The sequence below is a fragment of the Mirounga leonina genome, unplaced genomic scaffold (assembly GCF_011800145.1).
Source record: "Mirounga leonina isolate KUSES-001 unplaced genomic scaffold, KU_Mleo_1.0 Mir_178, whole genome shotgun sequence".
NCBI classification, from domain to species: domain Eukaryota; kingdom Metazoa; phylum Chordata; class Mammalia; order Carnivora; family Phocidae; genus Mirounga; species Mirounga leonina.
The window spans coordinates 8,567,330-8,590,579 of record NW_023270464.1 but is presented as its reverse complement, the minus strand read 5'-3'; the positions used below and the strand labels follow the sequence as shown (position 1 = coordinate 8,590,579).

The 23,250-nt window shown below is 41.3% G+C and overlaps 1 protein-coding gene across 6 annotated transcripts in view; it reads left to right on the top strand.

Moving 5' to 3' along the window:
* Positions 1 to 21,711, top strand: part of TJP1 (tight junction protein 1) — a 106,188-nt gene extending 84,477 nt beyond the window's left edge. Inside the window, exons 19-28 of one of the 6 annotated variants that reach the window (XM_035023991.1) lie at positions 1,216 to 1,566; positions 1,899 to 2,138; positions 2,764 to 3,636; positions 3,790 to 3,887; positions 5,802 to 6,029; positions 10,848 to 10,888; positions 13,419 to 13,896; positions 15,525 to 15,742; positions 17,557 to 17,700; positions 20,169 to 21,711. In XM_035023991.1, coding sequence (XP_034879882.1) covers positions 1,216 to 1,566; positions 1,899 to 2,138; positions 2,764 to 3,636; positions 3,790 to 3,887; positions 5,802 to 6,029; positions 10,848 to 10,888; positions 13,419 to 13,896; positions 15,525 to 15,742; positions 17,557 to 17,700; positions 20,169 to 20,263 — 2,766 coding nt within the window. In that variant the 3' untranslated portion in view covers positions 20,264 to 21,711. Of the gene's footprint in view, positions 1 to 1,215; positions 1,567 to 1,898; positions 2,139 to 2,763; positions 3,637 to 3,789; positions 3,888 to 5,801; positions 6,030 to 10,847; positions 11,024 to 13,418; positions 13,897 to 15,524; positions 15,743 to 17,556; positions 17,701 to 20,168 lie in introns of all 6 variants that reach the window. The other 5 variants (XM_035023990.1, XM_035023989.1, XM_035023988.1 and 2 more) reach the window with 5 other exon arrangements.
* The last annotated feature ends 1,539 nt before the right edge of the window (positions 21,712 to 23,250 follow it).

The window sequence follows — 23,250 nt, the reverse complement described above, 5'->3', positions numbered from 1 at the left end:
GCAGCAGCCGTTACAGAGTTGAGAAGCCATTGAGATTTCGATGGGAGAGACTCTGCTGTAACATAGAGCAGAGCCCTGGAATTCTCACTTCCTGAGCCCAAGAGGTACTCTGTTGAAAACCAGAGCCCCTGGGACACCTCACATACCCTAGTCTTTCTTATCTGGAGGGCAGTACTCAGGGTCAGGCTCTTAAGAGAGCCAGGCATAGGACTGTGTGGAATGTTCCGTTCAGGCAGCTCAGGCCTTATGTTTGTCCTTCAGTCTGTGCTTAAAATGGAAGAAGGATTGTCTGAATTCTGGATTCCAGATCCTTCAGCTCTCCTGCCCAACTGGGCACAGTGTCCAGGCAAGATCTTCAGGGACTGTTCTAATTAATCCAGGTACTAGTTTCAAACTAGTATCTAATGACAGCCTGTTGATGCAACTCCTTAGATTCCTTTCCCTCAAATGCTTCTCGTTTTCTTTCTGGTCTACTCAGAAGATAATGTAGACTAATAAAAACCAACTCAGATCTTAATTACTTAAAAAAGAGAAACATGATGGCATTTCTCCCTCACCATCCATTAGGTACTGCATCTGTGAAAAGTAATAAAGACAATAATTCTTAATGAGGCAGCTGGCACTTAGGTGATGATGCTTTTCCATTGTGTTTTACAAAAATTTGAGGACCAAATATCAACTTTTTTAAAAGTAGTTTTCTTTATATATATATATATATGTATATATATGTGTATAAATATATATATATAAATATATGTAAGCTCTTACTCAACTTGAACTGTGGCATTTATTTTCATAGTTAACTCTTAAATGCGCTGTTCTGTCAGTGTGTCCTTGTTTCTGTGAGTTTGGTTTGGTAGCATTCTCCCTCTTCACCTTGCTTTGGGCTGATAAACTAGTGACTGATTAGGTTTTGTAAACCTGAGTGGTGAGAGGGTTCCTTCATTGACTTCTGGAGCTGAGCCTCAGAGTCCAGCTTTGTTGTGGCTGAGCAGCCACCATTTCATTCTTCCAAGCCCTTCAGATCTCAAAGGGTGCTGTGTGTGTCTGCATGTGTGCTTGTACAGTCTTCTTGACCTTTCCTTGCCAGACGTTTTGAGAAATAGATGTGACTTCTCCTAAGAAAAATATCCTTTTCAATCTCCCTTGTAAAATAAAGGCCATCTCTTAAAGAACTACTGAATAAAATTTTTAATTTACTTTTATTTGACCCAGGCGGATGGTGCTACAAGTGATGACCTTGATTTGCATGATGATCGTCTGTCCTACCTGTCAGCCCCAGGTAGTGAATACTCAATGTATAGCACGGACAGTAGACACACTTCTGACTATGAAGACACAGATACAGAAGGCGGGGCCTACACTGATCAAGAACTAGATGAAACTCTTAATGATGAGGTTGGGACTCCACCGGAGTCTGCCATTACACGGTCCTCTGAGCCTGTAAGAGAGGACTCCTCTGGAATGCATCATGAAAACCAAACATATCCTCCTTATTCACCACAAGCGCAGCCACAACCAGTTCATAGAATAGACTCCCCTGGATTTAAAACAGCCTCTCAACAGGTAAGCAGCAAGCATTCAACGTTTTGTAGTTAGAGGTGCATTATTAAATTTTAGAATGTGGTGATTGAGTTGAAGAATATATTTTGTCCTTTCTTCGGATTAAGAACTAATCTTTAATTTCGACTTGAGAATACCAAGGACTTAATTCTAAACTTTGTGTGTTCGTCTTACACAGCAGTATACTGAATTTTTTTTTTTTAATTGAGGACGTGAGGTCATAGTTTTGTTATTCAGCACACTTAAAATGTATGTCTACCAACCCCTATAAATGGAAGTGGGAAGTTAGCAGTAAACAAGAACACTATATTTAAAATATTTTAAACACTTCGCAGAAAGCAGAAGCCTCATCTCCAGTCCCTTACCTTTCGCCTGAAACAAACCCAGCATCATCAACCTCTGCTGTTAACCATAATGTAACTTTAACTAATGTCAGACTGGAGGGGCCCACCCCAGTTCCTTCCACATCTTACTCACCACAAGCTGATTCTTTAAGAACACCAAGTACTGAGGCAGCTCACATAATGCTAAGAGATCAAGAGCCATCCTTGCCGTCGCATGTAGATCCAGCAAAGGTACTCGTGCTGCAGTGTTGCCTCATTTGTCGCTCTCCATCAGTCGAGCACACGATCATTTTCGCTTTGCCCTTTAAGTGTTCCTTTGGCTTTTTTACTGTGGGCTTACACACCACAGTGCTTTCGAATCCGTACGAATCATTTCAGTTTTGTAGTTTGCATGGCTTCCAGTGGTATACTGATAATTTGAAAATAGGCCTTTTAATTGGCATTTGTGCTTCTGTTTTTATTATTTTTATTTTTTGGCTTTCAGTATTTTAGAATTCCTTGTCATAAGCATTTTTGTGTTTTGTAAATTATGGCGTCCATAAGTTTTCTTTATGATTTTTATTTTTGGTGTCCAAATCAAGTGGAATCAGTAGTTCGGTGTATTGATTTTCTGCTAAATTTAATAATTATCTTTAACTCACTTTTCATTTAGAACATGCTGAAACATAAAAGCCCCCCTACCTGCATTATAAATTTTGAGCTTTCACTTAAACTAGCTTTCTCACTAATCTCTTTCTTGTCTTGGTAATAAGTGGTAGAACATACCATTTTCACATATAAAATTCTATTTTCGTCTCTTAAGGTAGACTAGACTTGAAAACAAGCCTTTGGACTTACACATGAATTTTTTATGCAGGTGTACAGAAAAGATCCCTATCCTGAGGAAATGATGAGACAGAATCATGTTTTGAAACAGCCGGCTGTTGGTCACCCAGGGCAGAGGCCAGACAAGGACCCTAATCTGAGTTATGAATCCCAACCCCCATATGTAGAGAAACAAGCCAGCAGAGACCTCGAGCAGCCCACATACAGATACGACTCCTCAAGCTACACAGACCAGCGTTCTCGAAACTACGACCATCGTCTCTGCTATGAAGAGCGCGTTCCTACGTACGAGGAGCAGTGGTCATATTATGATGACAAACAGCCCTACCAGCCTCGACCTTCTTTTGATAATCAGCACCCTCGGGACCTTGACTCCAGACAACATCCTGAGGAGTCCTCAGAACGAGGCTATTACCCACGTTTTGAAGAGCCAGCCCCCCTGTCCTATGACAGCAGACCACGCTATGACCAGCCACCCAGAACCTCCACCCTACGACATGAAGAGCAGCCAACTCCTGGATATGACGTGCATAATAGATACAGACCAGAAGCACAGTCCTATTCTTCAGCAGGCCCGAAGGCGTCTGAACCCAAACAGTATTTTGACCAATACCCACGAAGTTATGAGCAAGTACCATCACAAGGATTTACCTCTAAAGCAGGCCACTATGAGCCTCTCCATGGTGCTGCAGTTGTCCCTCCTCTCATACCCGCATCTCAACACAAGCCAGAAGTTCTGCCTTCAAATACCAAGCCACTGCCTCCAACCCCAACTCTGACTGAAGAGGAGGAAGATCCAGCAATGAAACCCCAGTCTGTGCTCACTAGAGTTAAAATGTTTGAAAACAAAAGATCTGCATCATTGGAGAGCAAGAAGGATGAAAACCACACTGCTGGTTTTAAGGTAAGCATGTAACCATGCCTTTCCTGCCTTGGCTGCATGGGCACATTCAGCGAAGGAGCAGTTTGGAATGCTTCCCAGCTCCCCCTCCCCTGCTTAAGTGAAGCTCTCTTGTAATTCTCTGTTCTTGGGGCATGTTTTTGTTCTGTTTTGCAGCCTCCAGAGGGAGCATCTAAACCTCCAGGTGCTCCCATCATTGGTCCTAAAGCCACTCCTCAGAATCAGTTCAGTGAACATGACAAAACACTGTACAGGTGGGTATGCGTTGTGGTGGTTGGGGCCTGGAACTGACCAGGAATCTGACCCTTTCAGTCAGTGATGGAGCCTCTTACTACGTCAGTAGAGGAGAGGAAGGAAAAGGGAGAGGGTCTTGTTTGTCCTTAAATGAAAACTACCAACCTTTCTAATTAAGACAGTGGCCCTAGAAAGAAAAATAAAGGTCTTGAGTATGTCTTCTATAACAGATCTTTGGTATGCCTTTAGTAATCAAGTCTTTCAAAAAGATATTTTTCTAGCAAGTGATTAAAATAAAAATGTTAAAGCCCTTCATTTATATTACGTTCTTTAGTTTTAGACGTGTTTTTAGACACACGAACTCTAATCTAGTGAGCACAGACTGGGGTTTCATTGCTGGATCTAGCTCTTAAGTTTCTAGGGGTAAGGAAACAGACTCAGTTTGGCTAAAATAACAAAAATTAATCATTTAGTGAGCACGTGCCATATGCTTGCCATTGCTCTATACACTTCAGTGCAGTGTGGGTAGATGGTCCTTTCCCCCATTTTAAAGAGATGCACTGAGGCTGAGAGGAGTTGAAGTACAGTACAGATGCACTGTAGCTTACAGGACTTGGTGGAGCTGGGAGAGAAACCTGGCTAGCAGCTCTCCTAGCAGGGTCCTTGTCACACTGCGAGTAAGTGAGAGACTGGGTTTGAATACAGTTTTTCTGCCTAACTCATGCTTGTAATAAAGAGGAACTACTATCCAACATACAGATTTTCCTCTTAATGATGTCTAGAGCTTTTCATGAAAATGTAAACTACTGCGGGTCTCCTTTAGCCAGTATCTTTAGCAAATGAGCTATTTTACATAAAATAAACGTAATTATTGAAAGTTTAGCCCCCTTTTTGGTGTGAAACCTATTTATTTTTGAGGCAAGGTTTCTAAATTTCACTAAGCAGAGCATACATAACAGCGTATAGACAGTCCCCAACTTCCAGTGATGTGACTTATGATTGTTCAACTTTACATGGGCGTGAAAGCAATACGCATTCAGTAGAAAGCGTACTTTTTGAATTTTGATTTTTTTCCCCCCATATATGATACAGTACCTCTCCTGGTGCTGGGCAGTGGCAGGGGCAGCTCCCAGTCAACCACACAATCAGGGTAGATGACTAGCACACTTAAAACCATTCTATAGCCATACAACCATTCTGTTTTTCATTTTCAGTATAGTATTCAATGAATTACATGCGATACCACTTTATTATAAAATAGGCTTTGTGTTAGATGATTTTGCCCAACTGTAGGCTAAAGTATGTGTTCTGAACACACTTAAGGTAAGCTAGGCTAAGCTATGGTGTTTGGTAAATTAGGTATATTAAGTGCATTTTTGCCTTATCGATATTTTCACCTTCCTCTGGATGTATCGGGATGTAATCCCATTGTAAATTGAAGAAGATCTCTATTAATTTGCTTAACAACTTAATTTCTTCCCCACTGCTTCCTGTGCCCTCTAGAACTTTGGACTATATAGATTCATTTCCTTACATGAGAATCATTTATCAATCGTGGATTAAAGTTCTTAAATTCTCTCAGTTATTACTTGTTGCTAAAATTGGGGTATGTACTTTGGGAAGTTCTCCACTGTCTTAGTTATATGTTCCCTTTTCTCTTTCTAATTAACTGCTTCTAACCTGCCATGAGGCTCTAGCCAAATCATTATCAAGCTTATTAGATTGTGTTAAAGGCCTCATGAGCCAGAAGAGGGCTGCTTTCTGAGTATAATGAATGAAGGCATGGGATTTGAAATGCCCATTTTGACTATTGGACTGCTCGGCTTGATCCTGAGTAATCATAGTAATGAAAGGTCAAGATAAAATATTTATATATTCATTTTCTTTGTAAAATTAACATCTAAAAAGTTGTTCCATTTGTCATTCATTGTCAGGATCCCAGAACCTCAAAAACCTCAGATGAAGCCGCCTGAAGATATTGTTCGGTCTAATCATTACGATCCTGAGGAGGATGAAGAGTATTATCGAAAACAACTGTCATACTTTGACCGAAGAAGTTTTGATAACAAGCCTTCTACACACATTCCTGCTGGCCATCTCTCAGAGCCTGCCAAGCCAGTTCATTCTCAGAATCAACCAAACTTTTCTAGTTATTCTTCGAAGTAAGTTATTTCACCAGGACTTACCTTTTAAAAATAGGAGACATAAAGGTTCAGTTGCATAAGGTAGAGTTAATCACATGAAATTCAGTATATTTGGAAGGAATGCAGTTAAGTCCATAATACATGATTTTTGTCACCTGCAGTCATTCAGCAGTGTGCATGGTTTCTAGCTCTAGTATGTATGTGTGTGTTTTGTTCTTAAACTCTGATACCAGATAACACAAAACTTTTGCCTTATGGGAGATACTAAAAGCAAAGTGTTTTCAGGTAAGGGAGTAAACTGTGAAGACCCTGAGTTTTAGGTGAATCATAAGTCTCCCCTCTGCACAACACACTTAATGCTGGTTCTTTTCCTTCTTTTCTGTTTTTGCTTTTTAAATATGAAAACAGCATGGCAGGGGGCAACATTATTTGAAGGAGGACAATAGAGTTTTGTGGGGGGTTTTTTGTTTTTTTGAAGGTGAGAAAGAGCTTATCTTTTTTTATTGTTGGAGCTTGAGGAGACTTTAAGGATTTCTGGTCCAGTTTTATTCATGAGGAAACCGAGGTCCAGTGAGGTGGCATGACGGGTAGAGCTTAAGACCTAGCGCCCAAGTTTCTTGACTCCTAGTTGTCTTTTCCCCATTCTGTGCTTCTCCCTTTTGTTGACTTATCTGTTGGGGATCTTGTTGATTTGTCTTTCTTTCTTGGGGTTTTTGTTGGTATACAGACCCACTGAGAGTGGGATATTTAAACTCACATAGGCACAGGTGGGTTCATACTTCAGCAAAACAAACCCACAAGAGTGAGAAACAGATGTGGATTTGTTACAAGGAATTCATTTACACCATTGTGGGACCTTGCCATAAGTTGTACGTTCACAGGACAGGAAGAGAAGAGGCAGAGCTGTTTGGGAATCTCTGAGTTCAGGGAAGGCCTAAGTTCTCTTTACAAGGGTCCATCCAGATCTCCATTTTGATTAAGTGAACTCAACTGATTAGAGGCATTACATCTGTAAATCCCTGTCACAGCAGCACCTACAGTAGTGTTTGAGCAAAAGATGGGGACTATAGTTCGGCCTACCCAAGCTGACACATCAAAAAGCCATCACAAATCATTCTTGTGTCGAAGTTCTAAAGCACCCAGGTATTTAGTGAATTAGATGCTTGGGATTATCTGGATTTAACTATTATTTGTTATTTACTATTGAGTGGAAATTTTTTTAGAATATTCTTTAAAACCTCTAATATTAAAAACCTAATTTTAATTACCACTCTATTCTTAGACATCATTTGAGGTAAAGTTTTCAAACCTTTTTTCCACTGTCATCCATTTAAATCTTTGTCTAGAGAAGAAAGCCGTTTGTGAGAACTACAAATGCAAACCAGAGTGCTGCAGTGGGCGTTGTTAAATGCAAACAGTGTCCAGTGTTGTGAACCTCCCCTAACGCAGCACTAGAGAGGTGCCCGGTACATCTGGAGAGAGTGTCCAGACTCAGACAGTGAGCCGTAGTGAGCTCATTTAACACATTCATTCTTCTTTTTTTTTTTTTTAAGATTTTGAGACAGCACGAGTATGGGGGAGGGGCAGAGGCAGAGGGTGAAGCCGACTCCCTGCTGAGCAAGGAGCCCAGCAGAGCAGTGCATCATCCCAAGGACCCTGAGATGATGACCCGAGCTGAAGGCAGACGTTCAACCGACTGGGCCATCCAGGCGCCCCACATTCTTGTTAGAAGCAGGTCCAAGGGTGTAGTGTAAAGAGAGAGATTTTATTTTATTAATTTATCTTATTTTTTAAATTTTATTTATGTACTTGGTAAACAGAATACAGCCTTAAAAGAATACATTTAGGTCTAAAAAGTAAAGTCTTTTCAGAGAATCAACTGACAAAGCATTTTTGGTTTTGCGTTAATTGGGTTTTTCTGCAGAGAAGATTTAGTGACATTATTTGTGATGTATAATTTTCCGACAGGGTCTAGAACGCTGCCTAGTGTTTGGTGGGTGGGGCCTCAGCGGCGCAGGGCACAGTGTACTGGGTGCATCAGCTGCCCCCCTTTCCATTAATGCAGTTCTGGGAAGAACGAGTCTTAGCTGGTCCGAGGTTCCTCAAGCATATATTGCCTTTGACAGAAATAGATAACATCTGTCTTTGTGAATAGGCCTAGAACTCTTGAGTGTTTGGTTTCACTGTTTCCTGTTGTGAGTGTTATGGGAGTCGCAGAGTGCGACTTGAGATGGACACCAGTATACGTTCCCTCCTTTTGTGGCATAAAGTGAAAACTCTTCATAGCTGTGCTGCATTTCCCCATGTGGATATCTGGTGCGTAGAGCATTGGGAAGGGGAATAAGGAATAAGATGGGATGACAGAGAGGAGGTGTTTCTGTGTCTCCCCCTTCTAGTGCTGTTGTACTCTTGTGCCCAATTAAGACAACTTTAACAACTGGAAAATAATTTAAAATATACGACCCTCTTTGTCCTGTATTTCAAAACCATTTGCGGTTTTTTTGTCACCAGTAGACTGCCTGCAGGCCTTTATTTTCTAAAGTAAAATATAGAAATAGCAAAGTTGTCTTCTTCCGGATAGTATGTGCTTACGTTCCATTTAAAAGCACACCTCAGAAATGATGGGAATTAGAGAGGGGAGAAGTCTGCTAGCATAAGACAGACATCCCAGAAAGCAAGTGGGTATCACCTGTCGTACAGTTCTGGAGAGCCCAGTCGGAACTGGGGAGGTTTGGAAATAGTGGCTTAGCTGTTCGTCTTCACAGCCTGTGAGGAGTTTCCAGGATTCCACCACAGGGCTGGAAGAGCAGTCTCCCTCTGGGTCTGTGTACCTGTCCCCGCCCAGAGACTCAGTGAACTTCTTCAGGGATTTTGCTGGCACTAGAATCTCTCCCTCTCAAGAGTCTACTTACTATGAGACTTCCAGGTCTCAAAACAAATGTTAGCAGTTTTCAACTTTTTAAGAACTAAGGAAGATTGATATTAGGTGATTTCTGTGTGCGTGTGTGTGACACAGTTCAGTGAGAGAAGCTGTGAGATTCAAGCATGGCAGCTTTACAAATAGGCTCCACCCATCCCAGGACTTAGCTCTAGGACTGGTGATGCATAAGGTCTTGCTAGGAAGGAGCACAGATTCATCAGTCATGTTTCAAAGGCAGTCCTATTTCCACTCGCCCGCTCCTCATTACCCTGCTGGGGACCCGCACAGCTGGTGGGTTGGAGTGCTTCTTCCTGTTTTTGCTTAGAGGATTTCTTTTGCCCGGCCCTCTTCTTTTAATAGAGCATCTCAGTCTTATTCAGAGCCTGCTGATTATTCCTGGTATCCCTCCTTTATTTAGTTCATTTCTTTACTCACCACTGGCAAGTGAAGCCAGAGGGCAGAGGTGGAAGAGGAAGAAAGCTCAAGCACCTTGCTACTCACTAGCTGCACAGTTAAAATATGTGGAGGGCGGGCAGGCAGAACCTAACTACGTTACTATATTTTAATTGACGGGTGATTTTCCTAGCTTAAATGAAAGTTAGTGATATATTTTTTTTATAAATCAGATTCTCCTGAAATGGTGGATGTGTATTTTTTTGGTTGCTATTTTAAAATGACATTTGAATTCCATTTGCTGCAAATGTACTTAGTTAGATTGACCATTTCCTTTCGTTTTTCTATTGCGCTTGCTTTGCCGTCACCTAGATTTCTTGGCTCTTACGCTAGCTATGACTACTTGAAAAGGAGCGTCAAGTGGTAAGACTGGCATTAATGTGAGGCTGTTACATAAGGTGTCCCTCACTGCGTCACTGGCATTATGTGCACTTTCAGATTGTAAAGTCTTCAAATGCTCTGCGTAAGAGCCTGAAAGCAACGTAACAGCATCATTTCAAAGCTAATCACAAGACTAGACTTCGTCAGTGAAATTTTCTGTGAAAGTACGTTCCAAATGTCTGTTTTGTTTGTGCACATAAAGCCAGTGCAGCTTTGGCTCTCTGCAAAGGTTTAGATGGCAGTGTTGTAATTATGGGTCTATTTTAAAGATTTCTTTTGTTTGAATTTTATGTGTTACATGTTAACAATTGGCGATCTGAAAAAACAAGCATACGTGGCACAATTTGACTTAAATGAGTCTTGTAAAATCAAGCAATGTCTGCTACTCCAGCAGTTGTTAAAAAAATGGATCCAGTAAATTAAGGGCAATTGCCAAGTGAGAGATGTCCAGAGTTTTTAGTGTCGCTGGAACACAACCACACCAATTTCATTTACATATTATGGCTGCTTTGGGGCAGAGTTTGAATAGTTGTGCAAAAGCCTGTATGGCCCCAGAAGCCAACAACATTTATTGTCCAGCCCTTTACAATAAAAAAATTTGCCAATCTCTGGGCTATAAAACCATTTTTTGTGGTGCTTTGAGCATGACAGAAGTCAAGGCTTTTTTGTACCTTAGATACCAAATCAGAAATGAATCTAAGGAAGATTTGGGCCAGTAAATATTTTTCAAAATATTTGGAAGACTTTCTCAAACCTCTCAACCATTACTGTTTTTTTTTTTTTTAAGCAAAACAGTTAATATTACAAGTATACCCAAAATTTCATCTGCCTTTTGGTTGCCATCTTCTGGATGTTTTACTAATATTCTTCGAGTATCTGTGCTGTCTTACATTTCTTGTGCTGATAAATGGTCGAATTTGTTTGTATATTTGGGTAGAGTTAACCATTTATACTCCTAAGAATAAATTGTGAAATTTCTAGTTTTTTGTTTTTTAAACTCAGGGATACTTAGAGGAATGAGAACTTGTTTTGTAAATGTAAATCCATTTTCATATGATGGCCTTGTCTTCGTTTTTTCACAGGGGAAAGTCTCCTGAAGCTGATGGCATGGATAGATCATTTGGTGAGAAGCGCTATGAGCCGGTCCAGGCCACTCCCCCTCCTCCCCCATTGCCCTCCCAGTACACCCAGCCTGCTCAGCCCAGTACCAGCTCCTCTCTCGCCCTCCACACGCATGCCAAGGGGGCACATGGTGAAGGTAGGAAGTTTGAAAATTGTCATTACTGCTGTAATAGAGTAATACTTACAAAATTGAATTCTTGCAGTTTGTAAGCAAGAGGGTTTTTCATTAAAATATATATACTTGAAACCTTTAGCCTGGGAACAACGAAAACTAAGGGTTTTCGTAAGTAAAGTACATCTTCTGTTTTTATGACTATGACCATTGTATCAGATAAGCCTTTTAGCTAAATAGATTTTAATCTCCTTTACTAGCACAGCTCAAGTTCTGGAAATTAGCCAATATTTGGTGGTTTGTAAAAATCAGTTACGTTCCTTCTTCACACGTGGATATAGGAGAGCTGTAAAGTTCCATAGAACATGTGTCCCTCAGCGGCTTGCAGTTAGGTACTGTGGCAAAATCCCAGCAAGGGGACCAGCAGCTCCCGTTGATTCATCTTAACAGCTGTACCCCTGTGGTTTTGCCCGCACTCTCTCCTTCACAGGTCTCTGCGCAATAACTCTTACCCCGTACCCCCTTACCCACGCCGTCTGTCTCCCTGGGACACTGGTGCGGCTCCTCTCGCTCATTCCTGCTTGCTTCATCTTTCCCTTTCCCTCTGCCCTCAGATGTGTACAGCTCACTAGTCCGTTGTTCAGAGCACCTTGCTTTGTTCCTGCTGCCCCCTCAAACTGTCTGTGTGTGTCTCTTTGCCTTCCATCATACTCCCCAGAAGGGGGATTGCTGCCTTCACCTCCAAATGCCCCTTGTCTTACTTGGCCCTTTCAAAAAAAAGGGTTGTCTGTTTTACCCTAAGAATATACCACAATTTATCCATTCTCCTGTTGCCTTTTTGCTACTACAGACATTTCTCAGCTATTTTTGTAGGAATCAAATTCTGGGCCAAGTCTTCAACCAGATGAGCTGTAGAGTCGTAGTGGTATATTGACATTACCCCATGTTAGGATTTTCTTTCCACACTCTCACGTCTGCTGATAAAGTTTTAATTCTTTCCAGTTCTTAAACGTCTTTTATTTCTTTTTCTTGCCTTTTTATGCTGGCAAGGACCTCAAATAAAATGTTGAGTAGAAGTGATGAGAGCAGACATCTTTGCTTCCCCATCTTAGGGAGAAAGGATTTAATATTTCACCCTTACCATGTTAGCTATTGTTTTTTTTTTTGTGGCTTCTCATAGCTACCCTTTATTATGTTTTGAATATTCCCTTCTATTCCTTTCTAATTTGCTGAAAGCATCTGGTCACATGCATTAAGATGATCATAACCTTTTTCTTCTTTGTTCTATTAATGCAGTAAAATATGTTGCTGGGTTCACAAGGAATTTGGGGTTATTATTATTATTTATTATTATTTTTTTAAGATTTTATTCATTTATTTAATTGACAGAGAGAGACAGTGAGAGAGGGAACACAAGCAGGGTGAGGGGCAGAGGGAGAAGCAGGCCTCCTACAGGGCAGGGAGCCCGATGCAGGGCTCGATCCCAGGACCCTGAGATCATGACCTGAGCGGAAGGCAGACACTTAACCAACTGAGCCACCCAGGCGCCCTTATTATTATTTTTTTTTAATAATGTCCTTGTCTGGTTTTGCTGTCATTGTTGTGCTAGTTTCATAAAAGAGTGCCGAGGACATGTTTCCTCTTTTCTCTTTTTTTCTGAAAGACTTTGTGTAGCGTTGAAGTTATTTTTCTCCTGAACGAGTTGCTTGAGTTCAGTCGATACTACTTTATACCGCCACCAGCCATACCTGGGAATTCCTCTTCTACATCTTTGCCAACTCTTGGTGTTACCAAACTGAAGTGTTGCCGATCTAATGGGTGTGAGATGGTATTTGGGGTTTGTTTGGGGTTTGCATTTTCCTAGTAGTGAGGTTGAGTGTCTTGTACGGTAACCGAGCATTCTGGCCTTCACTTCCGTTGTTGCCTCTGCAGGGCTTTGCCCATCTTCTCTTTGGTAGACTCTTCTTGTGGGTGTATAGGAGTTCTTTAAAGGTCTTAGATCCTAATTCCATATAATTATACAGGTTGTAAATAGCTTCTCCCATTCTGTGGCTTTCCTTTTGACTTTAGATGAGTTTTATAGTGATTTTTTTTTTTTTTTTTTTTTTACATAGCTGTATTGGCATTCTGTTTCTAATTTGTTATGGATGTTGGAGAGGGGATACTCAGACACCAGTCTCTAGAGGCCTGGACTCTTAGAAGCATGACCCTGACTCCAAGACAGCAGGATACACTAAAGCACCACATGTGTCCATCCCCCTCCTGGTCCCTCAGTGTCACAAGACAGCCACCAGGGCTCTAACCCTGACCTGGGCCATGATTCCAGCACTGGGACAAGTTAAGATGGGAGAGACACCAGAGGGGCTGTTAAAGTTTTTTGTGGAAGTTTTAAAATGTTTATTTGTGTTTATTTTTTCAGGTAGTTCGGTGTCGCTGGATTTTCAGAATTCTTTAGTGTCCAAACCAGACCCACCTCCATCTCAGAATAAGCCAGCAACTTTCAGACCACCAAACCGAGAAGACACTGTTCAATCTACTTTCTATCCCCAGAAAAGTTTCCCAGATAAAGCTCCAGTTAATGGAGCTGAACAGACTCAGAAAACAGTCACTCCAGCATATAATCGATTCACACCAAAACCATACACGAGTTCTGCCCGGCCATTTGAGCGCAAGTTCGAAAGTCCTAAATTCAACCACAATCTGCTGCCAAGTGAAACGGCACAGAAACCTGACTTGTCTTCAAAAGCCCCAGCTTCTCCCCAAACCCTTGCGAAAGCACACAGTGCAGCACAGCCTCTTGAGTTTGACAGTGGGGTTGAAACTTTCTCCCTCCATGCAGATAAACCTAAATATCAAATGAACAATATCAGCACAGTGCCTAAAGCTATTCCTGTGAGGTAAGAGTTTTGCCTTTTTCTTGGTCTTGTGGTTTGTCTGATGTGAGTGTGGCATAGTTTCTGTGAGTAGGGACTTAAAATGAACATTTTAACTTCAACTTTAAACCTAACAGTGTTGTCCAAAGTGTTGTTGCGATGAATGCTGTTACATGAAAGGTCCTACAAGAGGTACAAGATAATGTTAATAAAGTAATAAAGTTAACGACCACGTATGGTCTGTAGGCATTGTCATTATCCGCGTTTTACTAAGAACTGCGGTTGAGTGACATTGTGGTTTGCGCGGAGTCACACAGCTAGGGTGAGGGGGGCCTACATTCAGCAGCCCCTGGTCGTCTGACCTCAGAGCCCATACTCTTCACCAACCATAGCTTTCCATAACCTCTAACCTTGGGCTGGTGAGGTATGCTTGGAGAATATCTCAAAAACATAAGCATCTGTGTTCTTGTCCGCTCTTTGTTCAACAGTAATGTTAGAAATAAAAATGTAACAACCTCAAAATGGTTGTTAAAAAATCCGCTCTTTTTATAGTTTTAATGAGTAAGATGTCTGAGCAAACGAGAGAAAGCAAGCCTACCTGGATCTATATTCCATCTACTCCTTTCCCTCTTGTCCTTACGTGGTGACTGACCAGACCCATTCTGGCCACACGTAAGCTCAGCTCAGCCTCAGCCTCCCAAACCCACTTACATTGTCAAGCCACCACCTGCTGAAACCGAAGCACCAGCAGGCAGAACCCAGGGCCAGGAGGACCACCTGCGGTCTGCTTCCCAAGAGCAAGAATGCTCCCGGAAATGTGCTGCCCTCCCCTCTTTGTGAACCTTTCCCGGAGTGGGGGATGGGAAGCCTGTTCTTCCTCACACACAGCAGCACTGTCCCTGGTGCTCTGGTCGTGCGGGAACGAAGCTGCAGCCTCCCTTCATACACTTAACTGTGTCATTCCATCTTTCTGCTCACCCTTAGGTTGTGACTCAGAGTTTTACTTCAAGAAATCTTGATAGCCTGCATTTTTGAAGCAGTCACTGAAACCACATCCCCTCGGCCTTGGGCATTCTTTGTGTACTAAGTGAATATACTGTGCTTTTTTCATGGGTGCTTGAGGTGTACCCACACCAAAATACTGCTTCACGGCACTGTGGAAGCCTCTGACAGCAAGGACTGATACTCAGGGAGTGCTGCTCAGAATCCTAGGGAGGTGGAGAACCTAACTGGCACTTACCAGGTCTCATGTGCCATCACTTGTAACATGCACCGTTGTCTTCGTATCACTAAGAAGAAGAAAAAGTGCTGCCAGTTAAACCCTGAGTGCCAATTTTAAAACATGAATTTCATGGTGGTTAAAATGTGTTTCTTAAAACCAGTGAACTGTAGCAGTTGGGTGAGCAAGGTGATCAGACTTTGTGCATTCTGGTTGCAAAAATTAGTAATGAAAGGAAATCGATTAGTTGTCTTCAAAAGTGAAATTGATTTCTCCAGGAAGAATATGACTTATCCCTGTGAGTAAAATGTGTCACTGAACACTTACCTTCTTGATCGTATGGAGAAATCAAATGACACCACCTGTTGAAATCATAGTGGAAACTCCTTTGTATTGTTGGGGGTTTACTCATTAGTTGTTTCTGAACTCTCAGCCCTTCAGCTGGGGAAGAAGATGAAGATGAGGATGGTCATACTGTGGTGGCCACAGCCCGAGGCGTGTTTAACAGCAATGGCGGGGTGTTAAGTTCCATCGAAACCGGCGTTAGTATAATTATCCCACAAGGAGCCATTCCTGAGGGAATTGAACAGGAAATCTATTTCAAGGTCTGCCGAGACAACAGCATCCTCCCGCCTTTAGATAAGGAGAAAGGTAAGTGTGTTTATTTTTCTGTGTAGTTTTAATAACCAGAGTTGCCCTCTGTGCTCTTCAAAGCTTGTAGTGCTCAGTTGAGAGGATAACCTGGACCCCTTTTCTACTTTGCCAACCCCAGCATGTTCCTCCCATCAGGGAAGGCCCCTCAAATGAGCACTGTGGAGGGGGGTGCCCCTGGAATGGCGTCATGGCTGTGCAGGGGGTGGGTGATAGAGGTAAGCACGCTAGACTTCCCACACAGTGGGCTTTACTTTCAGTGTGAAAGTGACAGTGATGACAGGTGACCAGGCCTTTGGGCATTCCTCCACCTGTCTGCTGGGTGGTCTTAGCTGACCTCACCAAATCTGTCTTGGAGCCATTCACCCCTTGCACCTCTGGAGATGGGTCTAGGTAACACCCACTCAGAAAGGCTTTGCTCCATGCCTGTCACCTCATTGTAGAATAGAAGCGTCTTGGGGCAGGTGCTCATCACCCTTCCCTGGCACTGGTAAGGGCTCAACAGAGTAACATATCCCTATCAGGTATTACCGTGTGTGTTTCTGAACTTCTTAAGGAATCTAGGAAAGCTGTTATTTTTCATCATCTTTTTTAAGATTTTATTTATTTGACAGTACACACAAGCCGGGGGAGGGGTGAGCGACAGGCAGAGGGAGAAGCAGGCTCCCTGCGGAGTAGGGAGCCCGACGCGGGGCTTGATCCCGGGACCGCGGGATCATGACCTGAGCCAAAGGCAGACGCTTAACCGACTGAGCCACCCGGGTGCCCTATAAGTAACTTTATAAAACGTAGATTTGGTGAATATATCTTACAAAAACCCCATGATCTAATGCAGTTGCCACCAGCTACCTGTGGCTGGCTACGTTTGCGTTTGTTTGTTTGTTTTTGTTTTTATTTTTACATCCTTGGTTAAAAATTTGATTGAAAACAAAGGATACAAAATAAAATAGTATTCCACCAAAATTTAAAAAGAAGTGATAGACATAAGCAGTTTTGAAATGCAGTCCTACTGGGCTAACATTATCCTTTGTTGTGACAATAAGGAAATTACAGATTATTTTAAAAATCCTAAAAATGACTATAACATTACTAAGATGGGGCAAAGTATCTGTTAAATGCATATTCTCAGAATTGCATTCCCAGATTAATTTTTCTGCAAGAAGTTTTCATGTAATGTTTTTTTTTTCCAGTTTTTCACTTTTTTTTTAAAGATTTTATTTAAATTCAAGTTAGTTAACATATAGTGTGGTATTAGTTTCAGGAGTAGAATTTACTGACTCATCACTTACATATAACACCCAGTGCTCATTGCAACCCTAGGGCCCCCCTTAACGCCCATCACCCATCTAGCCTACCTCCCCTCCGTCTCAACCCTCAGTTTGTTCTATAATTAGAATCTCTTACTGTTTGCCTCCCTCTCTGTTTTTATCTTATTTTATTTTTCCTTCCCTTCCCCTGTGTTCATCTGTTTCTTAAATTACCTGTGGCTATTTTGAGTTGAAATGTGTGGAAGTGTAAAAATACACACTGAATACAGAGATTTACTGTCTTGATTACATGTTGAAATAATAATGTTTTGGACATTCTGGGTTACATAAATACCAAAGTTTATTCACCTGTTTTTTATTTCAAAGTGGCTACTAGAAAATTCTAAATTACACCTGTGTCTTCTCTTTTTCTTGGTCACTGCGGCTGTAGAGAATTAACTGCATTTGGTTTTAAAGCACATCATTAGGAGGGGGCATGAGGAGAACTGTGGTCTAGAAGGAAGGTGGCCCTCTAACCTCTCACCCCTACCCCCTCCCTGACTGTAGGTGAGACACTGCTGAGCCCCTTAGTGATGTGTGGGCCCCATGGCCTCAAGTTCCTGAAGCCCGTGGAGCTGCGCTTACCACACTGTGCGTCCATGACTCCTGACGGTTGGTCTTTTGCTCTAAAATCATCCGACTCCTCGTCGGGTATGCGGTCTTCACTCTGTCCTTTGGGGGCTTTGGGGACTGTCATTGATTAATCCCTGGGCTGTTGGAGCTACCCATGCTGTTTGTGAGCACATCTCTACCTCTGTTCCTGTGGCCTTGTGTAGGCGTCACCACTGTTCTAAAATTTCCTTGTGGTGCATGCGTAAATGAATGTGGAAAGGTACAGAAGTTTCTGCCTTTTAAACATTGATGATTTGACCAAAGGTTGACTGTTTTTGATGTTCAAGAAAATTATTTGTTCTGTCAAAATTATTAAGATGCAGTGGGAGAACTATTACTGCTCTACATATACAGGCATTTTCATCTTATTAAAATGATTTGATTCCTTTATACAGTAATTTCTACTTTTCGTTACCATTCTTTAATTTCTCAACCTACAAAGTGTATACACCAGAAACTTGAAAGACAAAAAGTACCTTCCACTGTGATCAATACTTGGCCATGGTTTCTCAGTGTAAAATTCTAAATATCTTCTATTATACACACTACTTTTAAATGGCTTTTTGCTCTTAAGATCATAGCTTCAAAGCTTCCATTGCATTTTCACATTTCTCACTTCCTTGGGTGACTACATCAGTTACCAGTTGAAACATTCTGTATTTTTGGTATAGATCACGTTAATTGAACCTCATATAGAAAAATAAGAATTTAAAGTTTTGTTTCTGAATTTTTAATAAACCAGGTGAGCATTATACAGTTTTAATATGAAATAGAGCTTTAGGGTATAAAGATTACAGGAACATACTCTATTACTACCCAAGATGAAAAATTATATATAAATATGTATTTCCTAATATCTACAAGTATACCATTTTCTGGAGAAAGCTAATAAATTAATTCTAACACACTAGATAGTGGAGCTATTTCCTCAGGGACTCCACTAGTGGAGAAGCATTTTATTAGCGTAGTTTGAATTAATATTAATGAAGCTGCATTTTAAACATATATTCTGAAAGTCAGGCTGTGGCATGAGCTCTGATTGTTTTCTAAACCAAATTAGGATGAGAAACTTTAAAATAACTGTTGTAGTTACTTGTTTTATAGTGATTTTTTCCCCAGATACTATATGAAGCATAAATGATTTCTCTATTTGTCATTCCATATTTTATGCCACAGAACATGAGTTATTTTGTTAGATTGAAACAACTTTTTCCTTTGTTAAGTTTGAGTACATTCACCTAGAGCAGAAATGTATTTCTGTATAATTCTGTAATGCTTTAGAATGCTTTGTTACTATAAATTTCTGTTCAGAAAGTCAAAGGTAGATTTTGATGACAACTGACTTAATCCTAACAAAAGTTAGTATATTGGAAAGAAACTTGAGCCTAAAGTTAAGATTTTTAATTTACTTCTTAACAAGCTGTTATTTGCAGTACAGCATAAGCCCATATATATTTGTGAAGTGATGTAGCTTCTGCTTAATCACTCTGTTTTAAAACTGCTGAGCCCATCGTAACTCAGAGACCATTTAGATGATGTACAGCTCACCGTAGGCAGGGTCTCTCAACCTTAGCACTGTTGACATTATGGCCAGATGATAATGCTTTGTTGTTGGAACTGTCCTGTGTGTTGTGGGATGTTTAGCAGCATCCCTGGCCTCTACTCACTAGATATGAGTTGTGACAGGCAAAAACATCCCCAGACATTGTCCCACGGGGGTACAGAAGGAAGGCAAAAGTCAGCAGCTTTGACCATCACTTATCTTGGATGCCATAGAGACAGTCGTCCCAGCCTTCTTCACACTTGGTGTCCACTACCTGGGGCTTCTTAGCTCTAGCTGCAGATCTCAAATCACCAAGAGCTTGTTAAATTCAGATACCCAAGCCCCGATTCAGTCGGTGAGTTTTCAGAACTACATGAGTGAGCAGTCGGTGAGTTTTCAGAACTACATGAGTGATTTTATTGTACAGCTAAGATCAGGTCTGAGAAGCTCTTGGTCCAGACTTAAACTGTTTTGTTTTTTTTTGTTTTTTTTTTTTTGTAAAGGGGAAGGAAGATCTTTAGGAACCAGATTCTGCAGAACTTTCAGGCATTCATATGTTGGTGTGTAATTGAGTATGAGAAATATGTTCTCCTGCTCCGTTCAAATGGGTGACCATATCATTTTTGTCCCAACACTCAAAAGTGCTGTTAATAATTATGTGGACCCGGGCACTGGAACTACCTCAGGCATATATGGTTGGTCGCCCCAGCTTCTATTTATTGTTTGAAAAGGCATGAACTTGAAAACACAATAAAAGAGAAATCTGAAACAGCTTTGAATCCTTAGACTCCAGTGGGTCCTCACTAAAATACAGCACCTAGAGTTTTGATACAAGTGCATATGCTGAAGAAATAGGAGAGAATTGTATCTGAGTATATGTCCTCGTGTTACCCCGTGATTGCAAAGCATCACGACTAGGGGTTTCACCAACTGCAAATGACAGGCACTCCTTTTTCTCTCCTAGGTGATCCTAAAACCTGGCAAAACAAGTGTCTTCCTGGAGATCCAAATTACCTTGTGGGAGCAAACTGTGTTTCTGTCCTGATTGACCACTTTTAATTCTTAAAATATAGGAACTTGATTGCATAATGTGAAACTGGGTTAAACTTACTAAATCTAAATGGAAGCACTCTATCAAGTATTACACTTTTCTTAGAATTGATACTGCAGTTTGTTAGTATTAAGCATTTTGTTTGAACAGATGAAGATTAGTGAGCATGCCCCTGCACCGTGGTCCAAAAACATGCTGCAGACTGCGTGTTTTGTGATGGAAAAACTAGCGGCATTGGCTGGAGGGTCAGAGATGGTTTGCTTTGTAATGATTTTTGTACTTTTTTATGGTCACTGCTTACTTCACATATTGATTTCCGTTAAAATACCAGCCAGTAAGTGGGGTGCATTTGAGTTCTATTCTTTCCAAAGTACACTGTTTGAAACTTTATTATGGCCCTGGCCTGGCATACACATTTTATTTTATTATGCATGAGGTAATATGCACACATTTAAAAAATGTACCTGGGCCATATAAACCAATGTAGTGGATTTAACAGAAATGTACAGCAAGGGGAATTTATAGCTTTTTTGGGGGTGGGGGGGGTAGGGAGTCAAGTGAAGACAATTACTTACTGTATATGAAAACACATTTTTTTAGGGAAGGACACCAAAGCATGTGAGACTGGTTCTGTGGCCTCTTTGGATCTATAAATTGACCATATCACCACAGACATACTAACCAGCAGGAATGCCTTACCCTCATGTTTTTAATTCTTAGATCATTCTCTCCGTGTATTACTAAGTTTTTATGGCTTTTGTGTGCATCTAGATACCGTATCATGAAAAAGATTGAGTAAATTGTGGATTTGGTGGTTTCAGAAATGTATAATCACCCAGAAGAAAATAATGGTGTGATTTGGGGACTTTTTTTTTCCCTCCTCCGAGGGGCAGTGGTGGTTTTCTGTTCTTCTGGCTATGCATTTGAAAATTTTGACGTTTTAAGGATGCTTGTACATAATGCGTGCATACCACTTCTGTTCTTGGTTTGTAAATTAACTTTTATAAACTTTACCTTTTTTATACATAAACAAAACCGAGTTTCTTAAGGCTACCTTTGTATTTCTCTCCTGTACCTCTTGAGCCTTGAACTTTGACCTCTGCAGCAATAAAGCAGCATTTCTATGACACATACAAGGTCATTTTTTTTAAGAAAAAGAATGCACAGAGTTGTTACATTTTTAAGTGCTGCATTTAAAAGATACAGTTACTCAGAATTCTCTAGTTTGATTAAATTCTTGCAAAGTACCCTGACTGTAATTTGTGATACCATGCTGTGCCCGAAAGTGTATTTTTTTACTAATAGACAATTTATTATGGCACATCAGCACGATTTCTGTTTAGATAATATACCACTACATTCTGTTAATCAATCATTAGGTGTGACTGAATTTCTTTTGCAGTTATTAAAAAATCTCAAATTTCTAAATCTGCAGAATAAAACTTTTTAAAATAAAGTGCTGGTTTGGTCTGTTTGCCCACTATTTGCAGTTTTGTGCAGCTTTATAATCCTGTTTAAAAGCCCGCACACTGACGCTCTTCACCTAGTCACCTGTCGCCTCGGGCCGGTGGGGCGGCCGCAGAGTGATCGCTGAGCAGCGCCGGTCACGGAAACCTTGAGAGACCGGGCAAGAGGGGGAGGCCGGCTGTAGAATTCTCGGTGGTGGTCCCACAGCGTCTGTAAATACACATATATCTAGGTGTACATTTGTGTTCCTTAGGACCAATTTGTATATAGTTTTGTATCCTGTTTTTTTCCAAAAACAACATGGGCATTTTCTTGTGTTACTACATTTGGGGGTAGAAAATGATTTTTAATGGCTATACATATTCCATCGTGATTGCCATATTTATTTAACCACCACCATAGTGACATTTAGGTTGTTGCTAGAAAGCTAGCATCTATGTAGATTTAGTCTATTTGCTTCATCTATTTTGCCATGGTTAAAATGTGTGTACAGTAAAAGTATCCATCTTATATATAAGTGTATATCTATCATATATATAGTGTATAGTTCTCCAGATTTTGACATATAGTTTTATAACCATTACTATTACTACATCAGTTTCATCATCCCCCAGAAGTCCATTGTACCCCTCCCCCATTCCTCCAGCCCTGAGCAGACAGTGATCTCTTTTCTATCCCTGTAGTTTCTTCTTCTTGAGGATCCCCTGTGAGTGGGATCCCGCAGTACGCAGCCTTGAGTGTGCCACCTTTCACCCAGCAGAAAGCATTCGAGATTCATTTACAAGGTTGCAAGTATTAGTTCTTTCTTACTGCGGAGCAGTGTCCCACCTGCCCCACCGTGCATGCACGCCTTGGTCTGTTTATTCAGCCCCAGGTGCACTTGGGGCTGGTTTCCAGGTTTGGAGATGATGAATAAAATACCTACAAATGCTACAAACATTTGCATATAGGTTCTTGTGTTAACATAAATTCTTTCAGTTGATTGAAGCCCCTAAGAGTGGGATCACTGGCTCATATTGAAGTATAGGTTGAACTTTCTAAGAAACTGCCACCCCGCCTGCCGGGGTGCCACCCTGTGTGCATCCCGCAGCCGTGTCGGAGCGGCTGGCAGCCCCAGGCCCTCACCGGCAGTCGCCATTCTCATAGTTCTATTTCCGCTGTTCTAATGAGCTGTCTCCTTGTCGGTTTGATTTGCGTCTCCCTGATGACTCATGAGGTTGAGCATCATTTCATTTATCTGCCATGCATTCGTTGGTGAGGCATCTGTTCAGATCTTTTCTCATTTTTTTTTAAGATTTTATTTATTTGACAGACACACAGCGATAGAGGGAACACAAGCAGGGGGAGCAGGAGAGGGAGAAGCAGCCTCCCCGCGGAGCAGGGAGCCCGATGCGGGGCTCGATTCCAGAACCCTGGGACCATGACCCGAGCCGAAGGCAGACGCTTAACGACTGAGCCACCCAGGCGCCCCTGGATCTTTTCTCATTTTTGTAAATTGTGTCGTTTTCGTACTGTTTTGAGAGTTCTT